Raw genomic sequence first — 27,842 nt, forward strand, 5'->3', positions numbered from 1 at the left:
TGGACCAGAGGAGAAAGGGAAGGAGGAGGTGAGAAGAGGTAGGAAGCCAGAGTGGAGAATAGAAGAGGAAGGGAGGGTGAGGGAATTTTTTTTTACTGGACATCAATATTCATTTCATCAGGTGGGAGGCTACCCAGGTGGAATATAAGGTGTTGAATCTGCTGGAGTTTTGGGAGCAAAATGCCGTCATTTTTCTTGTACAAGCTGAGGCCCAGTTTGCTCTGCGAGAAATCTCCACCAACGACATCAAATTCTACGATGTGGTAGCATTGCTCTGCAATCCCATCTGTGAGAGTGATGAGTCTGTGCGAACACTGGCCTGAACACGATAAATAACGATCACTGAAAACTCACCTTTTACAGACTTTCAGACTATCGACTATTCCTACCTCCCATCATGGCATACAGCACTCTTGGGTTCCTGTTGACCTACGTTCTGCCTCATTTGTTTTCATCCACCATGCCACACACTAACAACCCCTTAGGCCCCCTTATGATGGCCCATTCCACGTTTTGCAATGGGGAGAAAAGACCTTTACTGTAGATAAGAGGGGTAAACTTCAAAGAGGCCCACCAAGATTTGGAGTATTCTGTTGCCATGCCCCTGGCGTCACAATATGACCATGAATGTGTTTATACCCCTCTGGACGAGCCAGAGGCCTCTGGGGTTCCCCCAGCCAAGGAACACAGAACCTGAGCCTAGTGGCTCGCCCGAGCTCCAGACACACTCACAATGCCGGTTTTAGTGAATTCTCAGGGGCGAGGGCTGTGTAAGGTAACATAACTGGTGGAAACGTACGTAATTCACAAGTACCGACATTGAGTTGGGGTTCTCTTTAAGAGGTGCATCTGACATGACCACAAACAAGAGAAAATCTGCAGGTGCTGGAAATCCAAGCAGCACACACAAATGCTGAAGGAACTCAGCAGGCCAGGAGTACAGCAGCGAGCACAGTTGACGTTTCGGGCAGAGACCCTTCATCCTGTTACTCATTCCACCAGCCAAGAGTATATGTTGGACCTGCAGGTTGAGGGAAAAAAACGAAACATTGACAGTTTGACCTCTGACTAGGCCAGCATTTTACTAAGTATAATAACTTTTATTGGAAATTATTCTAATTTTAGATGCTCAATTATCTTCACTTAAAATGAGCTTCCTTTTAACCCAAGACTTTGTGCTGCAAGATGTCACTTACCGGTACTTAGCACAAGTCTGTAATTTGATCGCAATATTAAACAGAAACGCGTTACGCCGCGATGACTCGTTTGTTACACATCGCTTTCCGTCACTGAGTTTGCCGGTGGCCCGCCGCTCAGTCTGTTGTCAACCGATTGCGGAGGCGGGACTGTAGGGCCCGCCTATCCAACTATGATTGGCTCGGCTGGTAGAAAACGACGTCAATCACAGAGCTCCATGTTGTTGATTGATGAACGAGCTTGTCAATCAGCTGCCGCGGCTTGAGCGGGCGAGTGGGCCGAGTAGGTGAGTGATAGGAGCGAGTGGAGTGGCCGAAGTTCGGGGTTAGGGCCGGGGGTTGGCGGCCGCGTCAAGTATCCGCTCTCTGCCGCTTCTTTTGGACTACCACGCCCGGCTGGTAGTCTCTTCATGCCTGCTTTTAACTGAAAGCGGGAATACCGGTGTGGTAGGCCGTGGCTGCCCGCAGAATGAGACCGTTCGGCCGGTCATGTCCATGCTGCCTCCCAGGGGAATCGTCTCTTCTGCCCGTACCCTCGCGACTTTAGCACTCTCACGCTTGCCCAACAGCTCCCCTTTTTGAAATGAAAACAGAAAATACACTAAATACTAGTCAGCACCTATGAAGAGAGAAACGAAGGGCGAATTTGCAGTGGGTTAAAAAAACTTCCCCATCATCAGGTGCCATGCCCAGTCTGAGCTTTGACCGCCATGGCCCACACACTCCTGTTTCAGGTCAAGTGGATCAATTCATTGGTATTCATTTCCAGTTCTTCGGCTGCTGTCTCCATCATCATTTGTCTTTGTCTTCCTCTTGCTTTCTTCCCTTCAATCTTTCCCATAATTACCATGCATTCTAACTCCTCTTTCCTAATCACATGCCCAATGAAGTTACGTTGCTTTTTCATGATCTCATACATTGTTTCTCTTTTTGTTCGTGACATCCTCGTTAGATAGTCGTTTTGTCCATGATATTCTTTGCATCCTCCTCAAAAACCACATCTCTGCTGCTACACACATCAAAGTTGCTGGTGAACGCAGCAGGCCCAGGCAGCATCTCTAGGAAGAGGTACAGTCGACGTTTCAGGCCGAGACCCTTCGTCAGGCTACAGTTCGTTTCCTCATGTTAACTAGATATTATCCAACATTCTGAGCCATATAACATAACTGGATAAACGTAACATTTCAGTACTCTGAGGCAGGTTGTCGTGCCTAGTTTAGTATTGGTCAATATACTCCTGGATAAACGTAACATTTCAGTACTCTGAGGCAGGTTGTCATGCCTAGTTTAGTATTGGTCAATATACTCTTCATTCTCGTAAAGGTGTCTTTTGTCATCCCTATTCTTCTTTTGCTCATGTTGTTTCATTGTTTAAAAAGGGTTCTAAGAGTAAACCTAGCAATTATCAGCCTGTGAGTTTGGCGTCAGTGGTGGGTAAATTGATGGAAAATATTCTTAGAGATAGTATATATAATTATCTGGATAGACAGGGTCTGATTTGGAACAGTCAACATGGATTTGTGCGTGGACGGTCATGTTTGACAAATCTTATTGAATTTTTTGAAGAGGTTACTAGGAAAGTTGATGAGGGTAAAGCAGTGGATATTGTCTATATGGACTTCAGTAAGGCCTTTGACAAGCTTCCACACGGAAGGTTAGTTAGGAAGGTTCAATCGTTTGGTATTAATATTGAAGTAGTAAAATGGATTCAGCAGTAGCTGGTTGGGAGATGCCAGAGAGTGGTGGTGGATAACTGTTTGTCAGATTGGAGGCCGGTGACTAGTGGTGTGCCTCAGGGATCTGTACTGGGTCCAATGTTATTTGTCATATATATTAATGATCTGGATGATGGGGTGGTAAATTGGATGAGTAAGTATGCAGATGATACTAAGATAGGTGGAGTTGTGGATAATGAAGTAGGTTTTCAAAGCTTGCAAGGAGATTTAGGCCAGTTAGAAGAGTGGGCTGAAAGATGGCAGATGGAGTTTAATGCTGATAAATGTGAGGTGCTACATTTTGGTAGGACTAATCAAAATAGGACATACATGGTAAATGGTAGGGCATTGAAGAATGCAGTAGAAAAGAGGGACCCAGGAATAATGGTGCATAGTTCCCTGAAGGTGGAATCTCATGTGGTTAGGGTGGTGAAGAAAGCTTTTGGTATGCTGGCCTTTATAAATCAGAGCATTGAGTATAGGAGTTGGGATGTAATGTTGAAATTGTACAAGGCATTGGTGAGGCCAAATTTGGAGTATTGTGTACAGTTTTGGTCACCGAATTATAGGAAAGATGTTAACAAAATAGAGAGAGTACAGAGAAGGTTTACTAGAATGTTACCTGGGTTTCATCACCTAAGTTACAGAGAACGGTTGAACAAGTTGGGTCTTTATTCTTTGGAACGTAGAAGGTTGAGGGGGGATTTGATAGAGGTGTTTAAAATTATGAGGGGGATAGACAGAGTTGACGTGGATAGGCTTTTTCCATTGAGAGTGGGGGAGATTCAAACAAGAGGACATGAGTTGAGAGTTAAAGGGCAAAAGTTTAGGGGTAACATGAGGGGAAACTTCTTTACTCAGAGAGTGGTAGCTGTGTGGAACGAGCTTCCAGCAGAAGTGGTTGAGGCAGGTTCGATGTTGTCGTTTAAAGTTAAATTGGACAGCTATATGGACAGGAAAGGAATGGAGGGTTATGGGCTGAGTGCAGGTCGGTGGGGCAAGGTGAGAGTAAGAGATCGGCACGGACTAGAAGGGCCGAGATGGCCTGTTTCCGTGCTGTAATTGTTATATGGTTTTATATGTCCAAGTCGCACCTGCCATCTGATAAAACTTCAGATGCAAGAAATCTGAAATGAAATGGAAAATGCTGGAAACATTTATGGGAGGCTAATAACCTACCTTGTGTCCCTGGCAGATCTTCCCTCCACAATTTTCAGCTCTATAGTCACCCAGCACCATAAAGTCCATTTCTGTCTCCTGCACAAAACCCACAAGCAGGATTTCCCCAGACAGCTCATTGTTTCAACTTGCTCCAGTTCCACCAAGCGTACTTCCTCCTCCTTTGACTCTAACCTTTCTCCTCTGGTCCAGTTATATCCATGATGCATTGATGCCTTTCATCAGTTTAACTTTTCCTTGATTCCATCGTGTTCATTTTTACTTTACACATTAGGATGGTCTGAGAGCCCTCTGCTTCTCTCTTGAGCAGAGGTCCAACCAGCCCTCCTCACTAACACACTTAGCTCACCACATTAAACAACTCATTGACTCCTCGCTTTCTCCTTGTCTATGGTCACTTACGTGGCCTGGACTGTGCCTATCTATCGAAGAGTATTTGTTTCAGACCTGCCTGGGCCCATTCGCTCAGCTCTTTGACTGTCTCGGTGTTGTTCACTCATGAAGGACTCGATCATTTTGTGACTTTTGCTGTCATTTCCACCCTGCGCTCGCCTTCACATGGTTCATCTCTGACATTTCCCTTCCTTCTCTGAATCTCTCTGTCTCCATCTCAGGAGACAAGCTTGCTACTAACAGCCATGACAGGGTGAAGCAGCAATTCACTTGCATTTCCTCCAGTCTAGAGTTCTACATGTTGTATTCCCGCTATTGGAAAAACCAAACGCAAATGCGGCCACCTGTTTACAGAACAGCTACATTTGGTCCAGAGGAGTTTGCTGAACTTCCAGCTGTCCACCACTTTAATTTACCACCCCACTCCCACTCTGACCTTGGGTCTATGCTCTCTGCACTGTTATGAGGTTCAAGAAAAGCTTGAGGAACACCACCTCATCTTCTGAAGACTCTGTGCCCTGAATCGTTGACTCTTTTCCTACGGATGCAGCCTGACCTGCTGAGTGTTTCTAGAATTTTCTGTTTTTCTTTTAGCCAGCCAGCAGGTTTTGTGGGGTGAAGAGGGAAAACCCCTGTAGTAACGTCAAGAATGAGCAGATCCCACACAGACAAAGTGTGAGGTTAGGATTGAACAACAACTCCACCCCTAATTCCCAGGCACCTTGTTAGATACTAGCCCTGTCCCAGACATCACCATTCCTCAGACTCCAATTTCCCCCTATTTTTCTTCCTTTTTCCAGATACTCTGTACCCTTCTCCAACTGCTAACTCTGTTTTCTCTCCCAGATACCAACTCTTCCCCTCCCTCTGGATACTACCTCCACCATTTGTCCTAAACCGCCTGTTCCCTTTCCTCAGATACTCTCTTTCCCCAATCATTGTTCTTCCTTCTCCCACACACAGACTCTCCCTCCTTTACCCAGAGGCACACTATCTCTCCCTCTTCTCACAGACACACTCTTCCCCCTTTTCTCATTGTCACTGTCTCTCCCCCTTCCCTCAAACCAAATCTCAAAGAGATGGGTTGAAACAATGGCTCATTCACTCTCATTCCTCACAGGAGGATTCACAATGAACTACTCTTGTCTCTCTGCATTCCTCCTGCTATCTCTTACAAATACAGTCCGTCTACTGCTGCTGTCTCCCCACTCTGATTTACCTTCGCCCCTCTGTATCGAATCCCTGTGTGTCCGGCACGTGTCTCCCCATCTCCAGTCAGTATCTTTATTTATTTATTGTTGCCCAGAAACACCCATGTGACCAATTAACCTACAAACCTGTGCGTCCTTCGGAGTGTGGGTGGAAAGCAGAGCACCTGGAGGAAACCCACGCAGTCACAGGGAGAACACACAAACACCTTACAGACAGCAGCAGGAGTTGAACCTGGGTCACTGGCACTGTAAAGCATTAGGCTAACTGCCTATTCTCAGAATGAATCCTCCTCTTATTTCTCTACTCCCACCGATGCCCCCTTTTCATATCACTGCCATTATCACACCTCACCTGGCCTTGTAGATTCTTCTTCCTCCACCCAAATCCTTAGTGCTGACTCCAACCACCCCCGATTTGGATCCTTCTCCCTGTTCTTATTACTGCTTCCCCCACCCCCATTGGCACTTCCCCTCTGCACCTAACCATAATTGTTACAGTCTCCCATTGACATATTGTCTTTGCTGTCTCCTACCGCCCCTCACTCAGTCCCTATCCAGAAACACCGTCCACACCTGACATCGCCTGCCAACACTCTACCTGAAACATTGACTCTAAGGATGCCACCTAAATATTGATCCCTACTAGTAACCTTAGCTAACTCCAGCCCCTTAATCCCAAAGCCTAACCCCTTAAACTTGGTTTATTGTCATTCAGCTGTATACTTGTACACCACCCAACGAAACAACGTTCCTCTAGAGCAAGATGCAGTGCATATAACTCATACAGAAACCCAAAGTAATATTACCACTAATCAATTAACAAGTAACAATTATATTTCAGAAGATTGACATATAGTGTTAGGTGTGTTCATGACACATGTTAAAAAGTAAAACACTACCGTCGCCTCATAAGTGATGAGACTTGGGTGGTGGCAGGGAGTTCCGTAGTCTCACTGCCTCGGGAAGAAGCTGCTTCCCATCCCAACGATCCTTATCTGATGTTATGGTACCTCCTGCCTGATGGTGGGAGCGGTCAAAGAGATTGTGGGACTGCAGAGAATGAAATCCTGTGATCCAAGAGGAACAGAAAACTCTGTAAGTGCTCAACAAGCCAGGCAGCATCTGGAGAGAGAGGTAAACATTTTCGATCTATGACCTTCCATAAGGATTCGTCAGTTTTCATCAAATTGCAACTTCAACCTTGTTTCTTACTTTGCTAAATCTGAGTAATTCCAGCATTTTCTGATTTTATTGTAAAGCCTTCCTAGGTATGGGATGTTTGTTTTTATTTGTCGAGGCGTTGAGTTCAAAAATCAAGAAGTTATGTTGCAAATTTATGGAACTCTGGTTAGGCCACATCTGGAGTTCTGGTTGCCCCACTGTTGAGACTTTGGACTTTGCAGAAGAGGTTTACTGGGATGCTGCCGGGTTCAAAGGGCAGGTACTCTCACGAGAGGCTGGACAAACGTGGAGTGGTGGAGGCTGAGGGGAGATCTGACGGAGGTTTATCAGATGATGAGAGGCACAGACAGAGTAGACAGAGAGTGTCTGTTTCCCAGTGTAGAAATGTCTAATACCAGACGGCATGCATTGAAGGGGAGAGGGGTAGGTTCAAGGGGGATGTGAGGAGTATGTTTGTTACTCAGAGAGAGGTGGATGCCTGGAATGCGCTGCCTAGTATGATGGTAGAAGCAAATACATTTGAGGTGTTTGAGAAATGTTTAGGTAGGTACATGAGTATGAGGAAGATAGAGGGATATGGATATTGTGTAGGTAGGAGGGATTAGTTTTTGAAGTTGTTTCGATTGGCACAACTTTATGGGCTGAAGGGCCTGTTGCTCTCCTGTACTGTTCTGTGCTTGGAGTAATTTGGAACAATAAGCATTAGGAGAAACGAGTGATCGGCTAACTGCTTGGCAGAAGGCACTGGAAAAGGTGAACATGGTAGACATGATAGACCGGGAACCTGAAGCAATGTACAAAATGTTGGAGGAGCTCAGCAGGTGAATCCATCGGTGTCATTTATTGTTCCAGTGCTACAAGGTGACACAGACTGAGAGAAAGATGTTTCGTCAAGAATCTTCTCTCTGTCTGCTGTAACAGCCAAGATCTCCTGGTGCCCACATATTCCATTTTGGTAATGTCCAACCTACAGAAATGAACATTAAATACTCACCTTTGTCCAAATTATTTCCCATATGCCACCGTCTCATCCTTTGCCCTGTCATTCTGCCTATCACTCACATGTCCCTCCCTTCAGTTCCCTTCTCATTCCATGCCCCACTGACCTCCCCATCACATTCCATCAGCCACTTGTTACTTCCACTTATCATTTGTCAGCTTCTTACATCATTCCCACTCTTCACCTCCATCACCTGTCTATCGCCCCCCCACCAGGTGGACCCAGCTTTTGCTCCACCCTCCACCCCTTCCCCCTACCTTTTTTATACTGGCTCTCGCTCCCTGCCCTCTTTCTTCCCTGAACTGATGAAAAGTCTCGACCCAAATCATCAGCAGTTAATTTCCTTCCGTAGATACTGTTTAATCCACTGAGTTCCTCCAGCATTTAGCTAATTACTAAAGATGTTTGTTAACTGCCTATTAAAATGTACTGGATTTAAAAACGCAATCATGAGGAAATCTACAGATGCTGGAATTTCAAGCAACACGCATAAAAGTTGCTGGTGAACGCAGCAGGCCAGGCAGCATCGATACGAAGAGGTACAGTCGACGTTTCGGGCCGAGACCCTTCGTCAGGACTAGCTGAAAGAAGTGGTAGTAGGAGTTTTCAGTTAATCCTGACGAAGGGTCTCGGCCTGAAACGTTGACTGTACCTCTTCCTATAGATGCTGCCTGGCCTGCTGCGTCCACCAGCAACTAAAAATGTTTTGGAGGTGCTATAGTAAACGCGAGGAATTCTGCAGATGCTGGAAATTCAAGCCACACACATCAAAGTTGCTGGTGAATGCAGCAGGCCAGGCAGCATCTCTAGGAAGAGGTACAGTCGACGTTTCGGGCCGAGACCCTTTGTCAGGACTAACTGAAGGAAGAGCTAGTAAGAGATTTGAAACTGGGAGGGGGAGGGGGAGATCCAAAATGATAGGAGAAGACAGGAGGGGGAGGGATGGAGCGAAAAGTTGAAGAGCCGAATAAATTACAGATGGGGAACACATCTGTCCTGACGAAGGGTTCCGGCCCGAAACGTCAACTCAGCATTTCCACGGATGCTGCCCAACCTGCTGAGTTCCTCCAGTGTGTTGTGAGTGTTACAGATGGGGAGCAGTCTCCCCCTCCTGTTTTCTCCTGTCATTTTGGATCTCGCCCTCCCCCTCCCACTTTCAAATCTCTTACTAGCTGTTCCTTCAGTTAGTCCTGACGAAGGGTCTCGGCCCGAAACGTCGACTGTACCTCTTCCTAGAGATGCTGCCTGGCCTGCTGTGTTCACCAGCAACTTTGATGTGAAATGCTATACAGTCATTTTCAGTAGATGATGTCATCTGTGGTGGTTTCTGTAACTTATCTTAACCCAAAATCATTTCACTAACATTTATTTGTTGAGATTAAGCACAGAATAGGCCCTTCCGGCCCTTCGAGCCACGCCGACCCCCCCCCCGATTCAATTCTAGCCTAATCATGGGACAATTTACAATGACCAATTAGCCTATCAACCCGTATGCCTTTGGCCTATGGGAGGAAACTGGAGCATCTGGAGGGGAGAATGTACAAACGCTTACAGACAGCGGCGGGAATTGAACCCAGGTCGCCTCTACTGTATAGCGTTGTGCTAGACATTACGCTACCATGCTGCTGCCATTGGGCAGTGTTAACTGTGATGTCAGTCTGAGTGACGCTCTAAGTGAGCAGTGTTTGTTGGTGTTACTTGAATCACTGCTGTCACACTAGTGGCATTTCTTGGAAAATTTATTTAAAATTTGAGAGATTAGGGGATGTGGAAATCGCTTAATGACTCAGTGTCTTGTGAGAGGAAATTGTGTAGTACACTTGGCAGTTTGTTCTTTGTACTTCGCAACCATATTGGCCTTGGGTATTAAAGCTTGTTTGCTTTCAGTTTGAACATTGTCGGGTGAAACCTACAGTATGCCATGTAACCATGACGTCAGTAGGGAAAAATACAGAGCTGCTGAGAGACATATTCGAATGATGAAGACAGGGTCTTCATAAGGTAAATCGTGCAACTCCATAGACGGAAGTTATTGAAAAGTAGCAGGTAAAAGAGAATGGTTAATGATTCTTCTGTCGAGAGAGTTTGCTCATTGTTTCTTGATAAGGGAATAGTTATTTTAGAGGGAAATAAAGAGAAATTTCTTTACTGAGATTGCAAACCTTTGTAGCCCCCACTACCTGGGGGTTAAGTATATTCAAGACTCGAAGTGTTGGCACGTGGCCAAGTGGTTAAGGCATCTGAAGGTCGCTAGTTCGAGCCTCAGCTGAGGCAGCGTGTTGTGTCCTTGAGCGAGGCACTCAACCACACATTGCTCTGCGATGACACCGGTGCCAAGCTGTATCGGCCCTAGTGCCCTTCCCTTGGACAACATCGGTAGCGTGGGGAGGGGAGACTTGCAGCATGGGCAACTGCCAGTCTTCCATACAACCTTGCCCAGGCCTGCGCCCTGGAAACCTTCCAAGGCGCAAATCCATGGTCTCACAAGACTAACGGATGCCTCTATATATATATATATATATTTAGTGACAGAACTTAGAACACAGAGAATCTCAGGAAATGAGGATCAGGAGCAAAATGGCTGTGAATTTTGTCTTAGATCAGTGAGGGCCTAACTGAATGGCTTCAGTATATTTATGTTCCATGTTAGATTCTTCATTACTTGTCAAGTTGTTTTACTGTTTTTAGGACTTGACTGTAATGTAATGAAAGTTATTTCTAAGGCAAGTCAGTTTTGTATTTAATGTATTCATACACTCAGAATGTCCCAAATGTGTTGTGAAAAGCATTGGGCTGCCATTTTGCTTCCAGTGAAGTCTTAACACTGCTGCTCAACAATTTCCCTTTGACATTACAAAATCACGGACTCTCCATCCAGGCGGTATTCCCTCAGCAGCACACAAAATGCTGATGCTGGAGGAACTCAGCAGGTCAGGCAGCATAAACAGTTGATATTTCGGACCCAGACCCTTCCTCAGGACTGAGCGGGAAGCGGGAAGATGCCGGAATAAAAAGGTTGCGGGGGGCGGGGGAGAGGAGACTAGCTGAACGGTGGTAAGGTCAAGGGCTGGAGAAGAAGAGCTGGGTACTTCCTCAGTACAGGTTTTCTGACAATGCAGGCTCCACCTTTGCTGGTTCTAAGGCAGAACAGCCCCTTTGACGGTGGTGCATCCTGGCTGTCCTGGCCCTCCAGACGTTCAATGCTCCTGGCAGTGTCAGTGCGGATAAAGGGCTGAAATCTCTGAAAAGGATTTTAATTAATAAACTATTTGATTCAAAGGGAAATGTTAGCTCTGAGCAAGGTTTGTGCTTAGAGCCACAGAGTGACGTTGCATGGTAACAGGCCATTCAGCCCAGAGTTCTTGCTAACCATTTATATACTAATGATATCAAAGCGCTTCTTATCCTCCTTATATTCTCATCAACTTCATCTAGATTCTACTATTTGTCTACACAGCAGGGGGCAATTTAGAAAAGCAACCTGCCCATTTTTGGGATGTGGGAGGAACTCGAAGCGCACAGAGGAAACCCAGGATTCACAGGGAGAATGTACTAGTTCCATACAGACTGTCCTCAAGGTCAGGATTGTATCTGGGTGGCTGGAGCTATGAGGCAGCAGCTTTACCGCACACCCCACTGAGTTGTTGAAAGACGACTCTTATTTAAATGTTTGTCACATACACACAATGTCATTGTCAGGAATCTTCCTTGAGGAGGAAAGGAACTTGGAGCTGGAAAAATTCACTGTTGAATTCATCTTCATTCAATCTAGACTCCAAAATGCCGACAGAAGGAGTTCCTACTACACTAGTCAAAGTGACCCACCTGGTCCTGCTGTCTACCACCTGGGGCATGCAGATATGGGTATCATTCATCTCAGGTAAGATCAAGGCAAGAGTCAGCATTGCAGAATTAGTTAGATCATAGCAAAGACTGTGTTCTTGACCTTGACATGAACTTCTTATTTATTCATTGAGACCACAACATGGAACAGGCCCTTCCGGTACTTCGAGCAACACTGTCCAGCAATCCCTGACTTAATCCTAACCAAATCACGGGGCAATTTACAATGACCAATTAACTTACCAACCAGTACGTCTTTGGACTGTGGGAAGAAGTCACAGCACCTGGAGGAAACTCGTGTGGTCACGGGGAGAATGTACAAACTCCTTATAGACAGCAGTTGGAAATGAACCTGGGTCACTGGTACTGTAAAGCATTGTGCTAACCATTATGCTACTGAACTGGCCTTCCTTTAAGAGTTGTCCCAAATAGTCATAGTCATACTTTATTGATCCTGGGGGAAATTGGTTTTTGTTACAGTTGCACCATAAATAATTAAATAGTAATAAAACCATAAATAGTTAAATAGTAATATGTAAATTATGCCAGGAAAGAAGTCCAGGACCAGCCTATTGGCTCAGGGTGTCTGACCCTCCAAGGGAGGAGTTGTAAAGTTTGATGGCCACAGGCAGGAATGACTTCCTATGACGCTCTGTGTTGCATCTCGGTGGAATTAGCCTCTGGCTGAAAGTACTCCTGTGCCCAACCAGTACATTATGTAGTGGATGGGAGACATTGTCCAAGATGGCATGCAGCTTGGACAGCATCCTCTTTTCAGACACCACCGTCAGAGAGTCCAGTTCCATCCCCACAACATCACTGGCCTTATGAATGAGTTTGTTGATTCTGTTGGTGTCTGCTACCCTCAGCCTGCTGCCCCAGCACACAACAGCAAACATGATCGCACTGGCCACCACAGACTCATAGAACACCCTCAGCATCGTCCGACAGATCGTCCTCAGTCTCCTCAGGAAATAGAGACGGCTCTGACCCTTCTTGTAGACAGTCTCAGTGTTCTTTGACCAGTCCAGTTTATTGTCAATTTGTATCCCCAGGTATTTGTAATCCTCCATCATGTCCACACTGACCCCCTGAATGGAAACAGGGGTCACCGGTGCCTTAGCTCTGCTCAGGTCTACTACCAGCTCCTTAGTCTTTTTCACATTAAGCTGCAGATAATTCTGCTCACACCATGTGACAAAGTCCCAGCTATCCAGATTAACCAATAACCCAATTTACTGTACCGCCCCGTCTGAGGATGCAGCGGAACAGAACATCAATTGTGCAATTGTCTTTGAAGCAGAAACGCTTACGGGTCGGGTCCTTGTCAGGGTTGTCGCACTGCTTCTTAAATTGTCCCGTGATTAGGCTGGGTGGCGCAGCTCAAAGGGCCTATTCTGAGCTGTATCTCAATAAACAAACTTCAGTTGATTTCAGCTGTAAGTGATGGATATGATACTAGGCATCACAGCAACTCAACTTTGGCTAGTGGTCATGTGCTTCAGTAGATGCTCCATTAGGCAGCCAGGAATTCTGCTTGCAAACTGAACCTGACCCAAGCCTAGAAATGATAGTTCACCAGTGTCTGTTGCACTAAATGGCTGTTTTGTTTCACCCTAAAGCCAAATTTCACCAGATCTGGACATCTTCACATTAAGAAGTAGCGTAGCGTTTAGTGACACTATTACAGCTCAGGGCATTGGAGTTCAGAGTTCAATTCTAGCACAGTCTCGAGGGGGCTCGTGCCTTCTCCCCGTGGCATCACGGGATTCCTCCCACAGTTCAAAGTCGTACCAGTTAGTAGGTTAATCGGTCATTGTAAATTGTTCTGTGATTAGGCTGGTGTTACGTCAGTGGGTTGCTGGGCAGTGTGTATCACTAGGCCAGAGGGCCTGTCCCATGCTGTATCTCCCAAATAAAAATAAAAAATAAATCACTGCCATGGTCTGCTTTCATTTTTAAGAATAGACTCCAATCTGCACATTCGCAAATGGTGACCACTGCCTGAGCTTGTGCTGTATGGATGTGAGAAAGTGGAAATTGTCGGCTCACAATGACAGTGGAAGGGTTAGACTGTGTTATTCATTAATGGGGTATGCTCCCCCTCCCTCCCTCCCATTTATAGACTGGCCCAATCGGAGCCTGCGCACAGGCGGCCTACTGCCATCATGAGATTTTGTAGAAGGTGGTACACTTCATTAAAAATTATTGGGGACTCTGCAGAGTGTCCTAACAGCAACTATGTACCCACAATATTTCTAAATATTCTGCATCTTCAGTATTGATTATTAAGCAAATAGCACATTACAAATTGATATGGTCACTTTTTTCCACTTGGTATTGATTATTTTGTAAATCACAAAATCAGTTGCACAGAGTGCTGTACTGTGGCGTTCATATCTATAATTCCCAAAAGCTCCGGAAATCCTGATCACAGTGGAGTTGATGAAGAGCAGATGCTAGGTGGGAGATGGTCTGGAAATCTAGAAAGAAAACACTTATTCACATGCAAGTCCATTGGGTTTAGCCTCATTCACCTACCCAGTAAGATTCTCATCATCATAGTAGCCTTGTCCTATCTTCCACTCCTTTTGAGGATGTGTTCCAAATGTTGGTTACTCTTTGTGAAGTGGACTTCTGAATGTCAGTTCTAAATTAACCTTTCTTGAGTTTGAATCTCAGTGACGTTGAGAGGGAGAATAAATCAGGTGTGATTCAATGGCACAGCCGACTTGATGGCCCAAATGCCTTAATTGTGCTCCTATGGATTATGGTGTTATGGAATCTATATGCCGCGCCTGTGATAAACAATTAGAATTTACGAATGGTGATCTTTGTCTCCTCAGGTGTTGTTTTGATCAACAGTGTCAGCAAACATACGTTCAGCCAGGTACAGAGTAAACTGATTCCCTGTTACCTCTACTGTGTCCTGGGAGGATCCTTCCTGAACCTGGCGCTTTATGCTCTGTATCACCCACACGAACTACTCAACAGGGCTGAAGCAGTGCAGGTAAGTCGGGCAATATTCAGGTAACTTAGAGTGAGAGAATAGTAGCAGAAGTCTCACAGTAAAACACAGATGACGTACACTGCGTCCTTTAGCTCAAAAACTCACAAATCCAAACCCTACTATAAAACAACACAGCCACTTCAAATTTTAAAGTAAAGTTATTATGGAAGTACATATACAATCAGTGTCCACTTTATTGGGTACAAGAGTGGAACCCAGTGTGGTCTTCTGCTGTAGCTCATCCACTTCAAGGTTTGACACGTTGTGTGTTCAGAGATGCTCTTCTGCACGCCACTGTTGTAATGAGTGGTTATTTGAGTTACTGTCGTCTTCCCGTCAGCTTTAATCAGTCTGGCCATTCTCATCTGACTGCTCTCATTTTTGCCCACAGAACTGCTACTCACTTGTTTTTTTGTTTCTCACACCATTCGCTGTAAACTCGTACTATTGTGCGTGAAAATCAGCAGTTACTGAGATACTCAATCCACCCTGTCTGGCACAAAAATTCCACAGTGAAAATCACTTAGATCACATTCCTTCCCCATTCTGATGTTTGGTCTAAACAACAACTGAACCTCTTGACCATGTCTGCATGCTTTTATGCATTGAGTTGCTGCAATATGATTGGCTGATTAGATAATTTGCAATAATGAGTTGGTATACCTAATAAAGTGGCCACTGAATGAATATCACTATTCTGAGATTCATTTTCTCGCAGGCATGCACTTGCACTGCACACAGTGAACCTCTCCCCTCCACAGGCACTCCGCCAGCGAGTGAGTCACTCAACAGCTCAGTGTGGAGGCCAGGAGCTGGGTGGGCCATGTTGATGAATGTAGCCGATTACCAGCAGCAAAAAACCTCTGGGCTGAGGATAGGCAGTCAAAGAGAGGGAAAGACAGCAGTTTCCACGAGGAGCTGACAAGTGAGACTGGTGGTGTGTCAGTATAGGAAATGACCTCATTGTGATTACCAGGGTGTGACCCTGAGCCCGTATGTCACTACTGAGAAGCCACACCTTGTCCCAGCTCGTCAAACATCACTCCTCACAAGTAGCTTATAGTCATAGTCATACTTTATTGATCCCAGGGGGAAATTGGTTTTCGTTACAGTTGCACCATAAATAATAAATAGTAATAGAACCATAAATAGTTAAATAGTAATATGTAAATTATGCCAATAAATTATGAAATAAATCCAGGACCAGCCTATCGGCTCAGGGTGTCTGACCCTCCAAGGGAGGAGTTGTAAAGTTTGATGGCCACAGGCAGGAATGACTTCCTATGACGCTCTGTGTTGCATCTCGGTGGAATGAGTCTCTAGCTGGATGTACTCCTGTGCCCACCCAGTACATTATGTAGTGGATGGGAGACATTGACCAAGATGGCATGCAACTTAGACAGCATCCACTTTTTAGACACCGCTGTGAGAGAGTCCAGTTCCATCCCCACAACATCACAGAACCGTGGGTGTGGGAGCCCTAGTGGTGAATGGGGACATATACCTGGTTCCTACCACTGCAGTGTGCAGCAGTGGGGAAGGGAGCATCTTTGCCCGGTTCCTGGCAGAGCAATATGCACCAGAGAGGTGGGCAGGTTTCTGTCCCAGATCTTTGGCACTTTTGTATCACATCTCAATGTACAATTCCCACCGCTGTCTGTAAGGAGTTTGTTCGTTCTCCCCATGAGCGTGTATGTTTCCTCCAGGTGCTCTGGTTTCCTCCCACAGTCCAAAGACATACTGGTTGGTAGGTTAATTGGTCATTGTAAGTTGCCTTGGCATTAGGTTAGGGTCAAACTGGGGATTGCTGGGTAATGTGGCTTGAAGGGCCAGGAAGGCCTATACCCCGCTGTATCTCAATAAGTAAAATAAATTGTCAAAAAGCTATAATGGTGCATTCCAGCACTGAGTTCATTAGCAGCCTCCCTCACTACTGGGAATGCACTTGGGCCATCTATGACACTCCCTACCCTTTTTCTCAATCTCTCAGTCTCCATCTCCAGAGACAAACTGTCAACCGACATCCTTTATAAACCTACTGATTCCCATTGTTATCTCCTGCCACCCTATCTCCTGTAAAAATTCTGTTCCCTTTTCACAGTCTCTTGGCCTCTCATGCATCTGTTCTCAGGACGCGACTTTCCAATCCAGGACATCAGAGATATTGTCCTTCTTTAAAGAACGGGGTTTCTCCCCCTCTACTATTGATGCTGCTCACACCCTCACCCACATCTCCTCCAGTTCCCGTACATTTGTGTTCACCCCATCTTCCCGCCATCGTAATAGTGATAGAATCCCTGTGGTCCTTATCTACCAGCCCATCAGCCTTTGCACCCAACACATTATCCTCCGCACTTCCGCAATCTCCAGCTAAACATATCATTACCTCCCTCCTTCGGCTTTCCACAGGGATCACTCCACCACGATTCCCTTGTCTATTTGCTCCTCCCCATGAATCTCCCTCCTGGCACTTATCCCTACAAGTGGTCTAGGTACTACACCTGCCTATACACCTCCATTCAAGGCCCCAAGCAGTCCTTTGAGGTGAGGCAATACCTCACTCGTGAATCTGCTGGGGTTGTCTGTTGTGTCCAATGCTCCCGATGTGGCCTGCTCTACAGAGGTGAGACCCATCATAAACTGGAGCAGCTCTGCACCATCCACCACAATCGGGACTTCCCGGTGGCTAAACATTTTAATTTTAATTCCAATTCCCATTCCCATTCCGATGTGTTGATCCATGGCCTCATCTTGGCACAAGCCTCATTTCTCAGGATGGAGGAGCAACACTTTATATTCAGTCTGGGTACCCTCCAAACTGATGGTATGTATATCGATTTCTCCCTCTGCTGAACAGAATTTCCCCCCCTTCTCTATTTCCCACTCTTCTCACCTGCTTACTACTTTCCTCTGGGTCCCCTCCTCCTTCCCTTTCTCCAGTTGTCCACTCTCCACTCCCAGCAGATTCCTTCCTCCCCAGCGTGACCTTTCCCACCTACTTGGCTTCACCAATCGCCTTCCAGCGAGCCTCTTTCCCCTCCCCCCACATTTTAGTTCAGGCATCTCCCCCGCCTTCCTGCTCAGGCCTGAAGAAAGGTCTTGGCCTGAAAGGTCGATGGTTTATTCTTTTCCATAGATGCTGCCTGACCTCGTATAGGATTTTGTGTTTTACTGTGATTGCATCGTGTGTGCTAATCGTGGTACCAGTTACGGCATAGAAGTTATCCAGAAAAAGTAGAAACCATTTATGTCTGTACGTTAAACATAGTACACAAAAGCTTAGAGAACAATTACTTTTTTACGCAAGTTATTCCTCAACTTTCCTGAACTGACTGTCACTCCTTGTGCAGCAGATGATCTTTTCAAGTGTGAGCCCAACAGTAATTGCAGCTGCACTGACCCCATCCTCCTCCATTGTCCTTGTTTTTTAATTGAACCAGTGTGAGATTCCAAGAGAGGTTTTTTGACAACCCATCCCTACTCCCCCTTCTCTCTGTGAGGGATATTGCTGTGTCCTCCCTCATCACACCCAAATTAGACGAGGAAACTGGGACAGAATGGAGAATATGCACTCAGTGGCCACTTTATTAGGTACAAGACTGGAACCCGGTGCGGTCTTCCACTGCTCCACTTCAAGGTTCAATATGTTGTACGTTCAGAGATGCTCTGTGGTTAGGAGATAGTGTTGCCTTTTTGTCAGCTTGAACCAGTTTGACTATTTTCCTCTGACCTCTCTCATTAACGAGGCATTAACCGCTGCTCACTGGGATTTTTGGTTCTTGCACCTTTCTCTGTAAACTCTAGAGGCTGGTGGCGTGAAAATCCCAGGAGATCAGCAGTTTCTGAGATACTCCAACTACCCCATCTGGCACCAACAGTTAATCTATGGTCAAAGTCACTTAGATCACATTTCTTTCCCTTTGTGATGTTTGGTCTGCACAGCAACCGAACCTTTTGTCTGTGTCTGCATGCTTTTATACACTGAGCCTCTGTCACATGATTGGTTGATTAGATATTAACATTAACGGACAGGTTTACCTAATAAAGTGGCCACTGAGTGTAGATTTACTGCAGTTAATCAACTTCGCCAGTCAGTGATGACAGAAATGGTGGTTGCCCATTGTGTCTGACGATGACAGGAAACCGGTTGTGGGAGAGTTTTTAAAATGGAAAGCCATTGCACTGTGGCAGTTCCACTCTCTTGACCTCAGACTAGGTCCAGTGATATAAACAAGCATTAACAACTGGTTGCAGTGAATAACCATGACATCTTTTGTGCCTTGTCAAGCCGTTGGCTCTGCATGGGGTGTTACAGTACCACCTTCCTGGCCGTTAGCTCTCACTATAGATCTCATTTTGCAAGCTAGTTTCGGCATGCTCCCATCTCACCAGGGTATGCGGCTACTCTCACCTGGTTTAGCCTGCCTGTTGAAGTGGTGGCCACTGTCACATGCAAACAGCTATTTGGAGGCACAGGTGAGGTCCGGGTGTCCAATGGAGACCAAAGGTGAGTGAGCTGCCCCCAAATGGACACGATAAGCCCCTTCACCAGAGGTGCTACCCCTCCCTGGGCCTCAATAACAGATAAAAGACAACGCATAAGCTGCAAGCAACAATTTGCTGGAGAAACTCAGCAGGTCGAGCACCATCTGTGAAGGGAAAGGAATTATTGTTTTCTCTTTTGTTACCTTTTGAACATTGGTTGTTTGTCTGTCCTGCTGGGTGTGGTCTTTCAATTCAATTCAAGTTTAATTGTCATTCAACCATACATGAATACTCGTGAATACAGCCAAATGAGACAGTGTTACTCTGGGGCCAAGGTGAAAAACAGTCAACGGTCACACTCAACAGGTACAAGATAGCAAGCACATATGATATCACACAGCCACATAATAGGAAGTCCAAACTTGAGCCACCAATCTACAGTCAAGCACAATAGAGCTTGTCCTCTGCCGAGCCAACACTCGGGGCAGTACTGATTCCAGCCTGGATGCCATGCCACACTGCCCCCGTTGAGCGCATCGGCTCCAACTCCCTTCTGTTAGACAATAGACAATAGGTGCAGGAGTAGGCCATTCGGCCCTTTGAGCCAGCACCACCATTCACTGTGATCGTGGCTGATCATTCGCAATCAGTATCCAGTTCCTGCCTTATCCCCATAACCTTTGATTCTGCTATCTTTAAGAACTCTATCCATCTCTTTCTCAAAAGCATCAGAGACTTGGCCTCCACAGCCTTCTGGGGCAGAGCATTCCATATATCCACCACTCTCTGGGTGAAAAAGTTTTTCCTCAACTCCGTTATAAATGGCCTGCCCCTATTTCTTAAACTGTGGCTTCTGGTTCTGGACTCACCCATCAGCAGGAACATGCTTTCTGCCTGCAGCGTGTCCAATCCCTTAATCTTATATGTTCCAATAAGATCCCCTCTCAGCCTTCTAAATTCCAGAGTATACAAGCCCAGTCGCTCCAATCTTTCGACATATGACAGTCCCGCCATCCCGGGAATTAACCTTGTGAACCTACGCTGCACTCCCTCAATAGCAAGAATGTCCCTCCTCAAATTTGGAGACCAAAACTGCACACAGTACTCCAGGTGTGGCCTCACCAGGGCCCTGTACAGCTGCAGAAGGACCTCTTTGCTCTTATACTCAATTCTCCTTGTTATGAAGGCCAGCATGCCATTAGCTTTCTTCACTGCCTGCTGTACCTGCATGCTTGCTTTCAGTGACTGATGTACAAGAACACCTAGATCTCGTTGTGCTTCCCCTTTTCCTAACTTGACTCCATTTAGATAATAATCTGCCTTCCCGTTCTTACCACCAAAGTGGATAACCTCACATTCATCCACACTAAACTGCATCTGCCATGCATCTGTCCACTCACCCAGCCTGTCCAAGTCACCCTGCATTCTCATAACATCCTCCTCACATTTCACATTACCACCCAGCTTTGTGTCATTGGCAAATTTGCTAATGTTAATTTTAATTCCCTCATCTAAATCATTAATAGTAAATCCATGGTGACTTGGACCTATCCTGTTACTGCTATCTTAATGTGTCGTAATTTCATCTTTTATAATTGACTCCAGCATCTTTCCCACTGCTGAAGTCAGGCTAACCGGTCTATAATTCCCTGTTTTCTCTCTTCCTCCCTTCTTGAAGAGAAGGACAACATTAGCCACCCTCCAATCCACAGGAACTGATCCTGAATCTATAGAACATTGGAAAATGATTACCAGTGCGTCCACGATTTCTAAAGCCACCTCCTTAAGTACCCTGGGATGCAGACCATCAGGTCCCGGGGACTTATCAGCCTTCAGACCCAACAGCCTATCCAACACCATTTCCTGCCTAATATAAATTTCCTTCAATTCATCCATTACCCTAGGTCCTTTGGCCACTATTACATCTGGGAGATTGTTTGTGTCTTCCCTAGTGAAGACAGATCCAAAGTACCTGTTCAACTCGTCTGCCACTTCCTTGTTCCCCATAATAATTTCACCCGCTTCTGTCTTCAAGGGCCCAATTTTGGTTTTAACTATTTTTTTCCTTTTCACATTCCTAAAGAAGCTTTTACTATCCTCCTTTATATTCTTGGCTAGTTTATCTTCGTACCTCATTTTTTTCTCCGCGTATTGCCTTTTTAGTTACCTTCTGTTGCTCTTTAAAAGTTTCCCAATCCTCTGGCTTCCCACTCATCTTTGCTATGTTATACTTCTCTTTTATTTTTATACTGTCCTTTACTTCCCTTGTCAGCCACGGCCTCCCCTTACTCCCCTTAGGATCTTTCTTCCTCTTTGGAACAAACTGATCCTGCACCTTCTGCATTATTCCCAGAAACATTTGCAGTGCTGTTCCACTGTCATCCCTGCTAGGGTATTGTTCCATTGAACTTTGGCCAGCTCCTCCCTCATAGCACCACAGTTCCCGTTGTTCAACTGTAATACTGACACTTCTGAGTTTCCCTTCTCCCTCTCAAATTGTAGATTAAAACTTATCATATTATGGTCACTACCTCCTAATGGCTCCTTTACCTCGAGGTCCCTGATCAAATCCGGTTCATTGCGCAACACTAAATCTAGAATTGCGTTCTCTCTGGCGGGCTCCACTACAAGCTGTTCTAAGAATCCATCTCCGAGGGACTCCACAAACTCCCTTTCTTGGGGTCCAGTACCAACCTGATTCCTCCAGTCTACCTGCATGTTGAAGTCCCCCATAACAACCGTAGTATTACCTTTGCGACATGCCAATTTTAACTCTTGATTCAACTTACACCCTTCATCCAGACTACTGTTTGGGGGCCTGTAGATAACTCCCATTAGGGTCTTAGTGGCTGTAGCAGGTGACCCCACGGCTTAAGGCCCAGTCCTCGCATATACAAGATAACAAGCACAAATAGAATACCAGTAAAATACAACCACAGACAAAATATATATATATATATAGTTCAGACTCTTTAGACCAATGAACTCTAAGAGCTTGTCTTTTGCCAAGTGAAAACTGAGGGGTTGGAGATCTCTGACTCCAGTTTGGACGCTACGCTACGTTGCATCCGGTTCTGTTGTGTTTCTTGGATTTACTGTGATTACCCGCAGGAAAATGAATCCCAGGGTTATATACGATGACATGTGTGTACTTTGAATAATAAATGTTTCAGGTTGAAAGCCTGAATCAGGACTGAGTGGAGAGGAGAGATAGATAGTATACGAGTAGAGGAGGAGGGGTGAGGCAGGTGCCAGGGTGATTGATGCACTGAGGACGGCTGAAAGATGACAAGTAGGTGAAGCTTGGTAGGTGAGGGGAAGGATGGAGTTGGCGGATAGGATTGGGTGATGGTTAAAGAGAAGCAGATGGTGTGAGGTGGGAGGAGGGAAGAGTGGAGCTGAGTGCTGGAGGGTGATAAGCAGGAATAATGTCCTGAAGCCCAAAATGTTGACTGTTTATTCATTTCCATAGATGCGGCCTGGCCTGCTGAGTTCCTCTAGCATCTTGTGCGTGGGCTGCCCCAGATTTCCAGCATCTGCAGGCTTTCTTGTGTTAAGGAACAGAGGGCTGTGGGAATCTGATAATGGAGGTGATAATGGGAACTATTAGGGAAAAGGTGAATGGCAGATGGAGCCATGACCAGATGGGGAAGGGGTAGGGTGAATGGACCCAGGAGGGAGAGGGTCATGACAATGGGTGAGAGGGCACTGCAGAGGGGGTGGGAAAGGGGACAAAAGTGGGAGGATTGGAAGGAGGGTAATGTAGACGCAGGGAACATACTGGAGTGGGAGGTTACTTTAGATTGGAAATATCATCACTCATGCCATTGGATTGTAGATTAAGCGTGGAATATGAAATGTTGTTCTTAAACAACAATCTAAAAATAGCCGTGAGTTGGAGTTCACTGAGTTGAGCAATACTTTGTATTTTGCCCACTGCCCTTCAGTCCCAAACTCAGTCAAGTATTTGCATTATTTGGACCAGTTTTGATTTGTACACAGTGTTGGAAATGTTGGATATAGAAGCAGTTATCACTGGCCTCTTGCTGAAAAGCTATACAGACAGTCTAAAAACCGATTTATCAGAAACATCTGTTTTCTATAGTCACATATATTGTATCACTATAACACAGTTGCTATAATTCTTTCATTTCAATGAGTAATCAGAATCAAGTTTAATATCACCAGTGTATGTTGTGAAATTTGTTGTCTTTTTGGCAGTAGTACAATGCAATACATAATAATAGAAAATGCATGAATTACAGTAAGAATATATCCAATAGTTAAATAGAAATAAAAGAGGTAGTGAGGCGGTGTTCATGGGTTCAATGTCCATTCGGAAATCAGATGGCAGAGGGGAAGATGCTGTTCCTGAATCATTGAGTGCAGCAGGGAGAAGAGCGCATTTTCTGGATGATGGGGGGCCTTAGTGATGGATGCTGCCTTTTGAGGCATCGCTGCTAGAAGATGTTCTGGGTACCACAGAGGCTAGTGCCCATGATGGAACTGGCTGAGTTTACAACTTCCTGCAGCTTTTTCCGATTCTGTGCTCTAGCCCCCGCCCGCTCCCCCACCCCTCATTCCAGATGGCGATGCAGCCAGTTAAATGCTCTTCGCAGTCTGTCTTTAGAAATTTGTGTGTCTTTGGAGACATACCAAATCAAACTCCTAATGAAATATAGCCGCTGTTGTGTCTTCTTTGTAGCTGCATCGATATGTTGTGCCCAGGATAGATCCTTAGAGATATTGACACCCAGGAACTTGAAATTGCTCATTCCCTCCAGTTGTGACACTACCCATAAATAAACTAATGGAATATATAGTGTCAGGTCATTAATGAATACAGTGAAACATATTATTATTGTTACTAGCTTGAAAATGTTTTAAAGATGTATGGCAGTACTTATATATAGTTGGATTTCCTTAAATCAAGTTATTCATAACCAGAGGGATACAATAGGGTCTTTTAAGAGTCTTGGATAGGTATATGGAGCTTAGAAAAATAGAGAGCTGTGGATAACCCGAGGTAACTTCTAAAATAAGTACATGTTCGGCATAGCATTGTGGGTCGAAGGGCCTGTAATCAATGTTCCCTCTAATTTTTAGTACTCAGTGTGTGCAAAAATCTTATGTCGTACAAATTATTTTCCTGTGACAAAAGTATGTACACACTGAATGCACACATGGCACAGTTTATGTAGCTTTACAAAATATTTGACATAAAACTGCACGGAATAACAACAAAATAACATACATATTTAAGTCACTCAGTTATTTTTTCTCTCTCCTGTCTTTGGCATTTACCCATTCTTTGTAAACTCTATCTAGACTGATAGAACTTCCATCCAATTGATAGCTTTTGATTCTCATTAACATATCCAAATGACGTTCACCTAAACGGTTTCTCAGCTTGTTTTTGAGTTGATTCATTAGGCTAACCTTGCTCACAGTCTGCACTGGACACAAGAAAGGCCACCATTTGAGCAAAGTGAAATCAGTTTGGATTTAATTTTTTCTTGCATGGAAAATTTGAAATAATTAAACTGTCTAACTATTACAGTATTTTCAGCTAGAAAATCATGATATTTTAGACATAAGGCATTAACTTGTTCATCGCCAAATGTGAAGTCACAAACTGCATTTGCAGAGAAATCAAAAGCTGACCATTCTTGTACCTCATCTTCAGGAAACCTTTCTTCTAAATGAACATAAAGACTATTTATAAAAGTCAACAGCGAACTTGTATCTACTGTGACGTTTTCTTCACGTTGTTGGCTTAGCAAAAGTTTAACTTTGTCACTCCGCGAAACATTGTCTCCCAGCGCGCAAAATGAAGTAAATCAATTGGTGTCAGGCCACTCTTTTGCAGAATCTTGCACAGTGCAGCCAGTTCATCAAAGACATCACTTAAAACCCGTAAAGCTACTTTGTATGTGACATTTATCAATTTCTTGTGACAGTATTTAGCCACAGGATCACTTGACTGATTTTCTTCAATAAAATCTTAGTAAGCTATCTACAGAATTTGAAACAGGTCTTTGTAAACTTTATGATATGAACACTGCCCGCCAAAGATGGCTGCTGCCGTGATGCAGCTGTACAAACCGGAACAGGAAAGGTGAGGTGACGTAAATTAGTGACGTGCATTGTTGTATTTGAAAAACCGACTAAATAGTTAACAGCAACACACATCAAAGTTGCTGGTGAACGCAGCAGGCCAGGCAGCATCTGTAGGAAGAGGTGCAGTCGACGTTTCAGGCCGAGACCCATTTAGCTAAAAAATTATTTTCAATAAGTATAATTAATTACTACACTGTTTTAGGTAACTAACCTTTTGCGCGCACATTAATTTCCTTTGTTCACTGGTTGAAAAACGTGTGTGTGCGCGCACACGCGTACAGCTTAGAGGGAACATAGCCTGTATTGTGCTGCAGGTTTTCTGTGTTAGAGAGCCCCTTGGAAACTGTGTTCAGGTGCCGAAAATGAGTGAGGCCAGGACAGCTGATGGAGCTGTGAGAAAGAGAGTTGGAACTTGAGAGTTTTTAATTATTTAACCCGCTTTGCTGTTCTAACTGTTTTCCGGCAGATCACGTCATTCTTCATCTGTGTGATCTTCTCCGGGCTCAACGCTCAATGGTTCAGTCAAACCGTAAGTGAGACGAGGCTCAAGATGGAAAAGATTGAGCGGGAGCACGGCCTCGGAGACGAGGTGGGAATGGGCACCAACCAGGAGGCCTACAGCAAGCTGAAGAAGAGTGATGCGAAATACAGGAAGCAGAGTCATCGTTTTAGGAAGTATCATGTTCTCAGCATGGTGTGTAATTTTATCTGTGTAATCTGTAATGGGGTGAATCTCTTCTACACTGCGGCCAATCTGAAGACTTTCTAGAAGAAAAGACTTTGTTGACTCTTCATTCCTTTCCATAGATGCTGTCTGATCTGCTGTGTTCCTCCAGCATTTTCTGTGTGTTACTTTCTAGAAAATCCCTGTTGTCTTCCTCTGCCAGTTTTTTCTGAGAATAACTGCCTCTGTGTACCTTAGTTTTGATCACTGTGTTCTTAAATTTACCAGTCACCAACCATCAGGAGAAAACAGCCAAGTTCTGAAAGGTATATTTTGTGTGAAGGGCCAGGTTTTGTGTGAAAGTTTCAGCAGCCAGGCACACAATCTGTATTTCTGTTGTAAAGTTCCTAGGATGGATGGATAGAGCACTCTAGTCCCTTCTGCATGTGGGTCCACAGCACAAAACCCTATTCATATTGTATTAAACTGTCAACATGTTTCAGATACTTACGTGTCTGGAAACAACAATGTTTTTTTTTGCACTGCAGCCAGGCTTCAGGAGCATGAAGGGGTCACATTTCAGAGTATCACATTATGGAGGTCCTGTTTTCCTCCTGTCTGAAGTGAGGATGAACCCACCAACCCTGACTGAGACTGGGGCTGAGTGATGTTGTAAACAGGCTAACGTCATGCTCCTGCCCTGGAAGCACATTTGGGCTCTAGGAGTAGCCTGTGTGCACAGTACACTAGCGTCCAGTACAGAAAATGGCAAGGCCATGCCAATGAATCTTTTGAAGATTCAATTCATGAGCAAAATGGTGAGGACTTCAGTCTGAATCTGACTCAGGCAGTCTACCCTCCTTTGGTAGCTCAGCTCAGGCCCTGACTCAGAATTCTCGAAGCCTTGACAGTCTTTGCATGGGGCCAACAATTATTATCACCTTATAAGCCTAAGTTAGTTTGCCGTATATTGGATTGATAAACACTTTACTTTGATTCTCTTCAACATTCCGTAGCAGATATTATCCGGGCGAGTACATCCACTTTGACTGGATCCAGAAAAGTAACTCTGGGTTGTTTCAATGTCTTAAGCAGAGAAAGTGCAAGAGTGATCAGTATAACGGTATCCAACTGTAAAGATAAAATCTCTCGTGTGGTCAAGAACGAAACCAGGCATTGCATTCCTGTCTGTCTGGTGCCACCTGTTTATGGAGTAGATCACAACGAATAGTGTTACTCAACCTTTCCTAGGGCCCCGTGACACTGAGTCTGTGAATCACAGGAGAGTAAGGAAAGAGTGAATTGGTGGAGTGTTGGGAAGTGCAAGACACTACTTTATCACTCTTCCTCCAGAGTAGGGGGTGTGTGTGTGTCTCTCTCTGAGTGAGGGACTGCTCGTTGTTGTGGCCAGGACTGCTAAATATCATGGCCTTCGTTAAGTTAATAGAAGTTACTAGCCTATGTCTCCATTTCAAGGCAAAACGAGCTCCTCACAACCATAACAATTTGAACAGACGCAAGTAATGAATTCCTTAGGTCCTACATGGGAAAACACAAATGTTCATTTGTCATGTTCTTCTTGCAAATCCAAGTTGGAAATTGAATGTTGTTATGGTCACTGTATGTGTAAAATCAACCTGGAAGTGGCTTGAGAAAGCTTGTATGGATGCCTAATATGCTTGTGAACTGGCATCTTTGTCTCAGAGCTCAGGAGATATATTCAGTCCTGCTGAGCCTCAATGATGGCCAATCATTATTTTATTCCTATGAAATATTCCTCATGATTTCTTACTTTCCAACTGGTGTCATTAAACGCAGCATTTCATCAGAAGAGTCTTGATCCA

The 27,842-nt window shown here is 44.9% G+C and overlaps 1 protein-coding gene across 3 annotated transcripts; it reads left to right on the forward strand.

Moving 5' to 3' along the window:
* Positions 1-1,408: 1,408 nt before the first annotated feature.
* On the forward strand, positions 1,409-27,837 carry tmem205 (transmembrane protein 205). 3 transcript variants are annotated; one of them, XM_072248302.1, is made up of 4 exons: positions 1,409-1,483; positions 11,649-11,756; positions 14,566-14,729; positions 25,801-27,837. In XM_072248302.1, exons 2-4 carry the CDS (start codon positions 11,657-11,659, stop codon positions 26,101-26,103), a joined length of 567 nt encoding a protein of 188 aa, XP_072104403.1. In that variant the 5' UTR covers positions 1,409-1,483; positions 11,649-11,656; the 3' UTR covers positions 26,104-27,837. The 3 variants fall into 3 exon arrangements, with proteins under 3 accessions (XP_072104403.1, XP_072104404.1, XP_072104402.1); XM_072248303.1 differs by lacking the exon at positions 1,409-1,483 and adding an exon at positions 9,721-9,922; XM_072248301.1 differs by lacking the exon at positions 1,409-1,483 and adding an exon at positions 9,722-9,877.
* Positions 27,838-27,842: the final 5 nt, after the last annotated feature.

The sequence above is a fragment of the Mobula birostris genome, chromosome 32 (genome assembly GCF_030028105.1).
Source record: "Mobula birostris isolate sMobBir1 chromosome 32, sMobBir1.hap1, whole genome shotgun sequence".
In the NCBI taxonomy this organism is placed as follows: Eukaryota; Metazoa; Chordata; class Chondrichthyes; order Myliobatiformes; family Myliobatidae; genus Mobula; species Mobula birostris.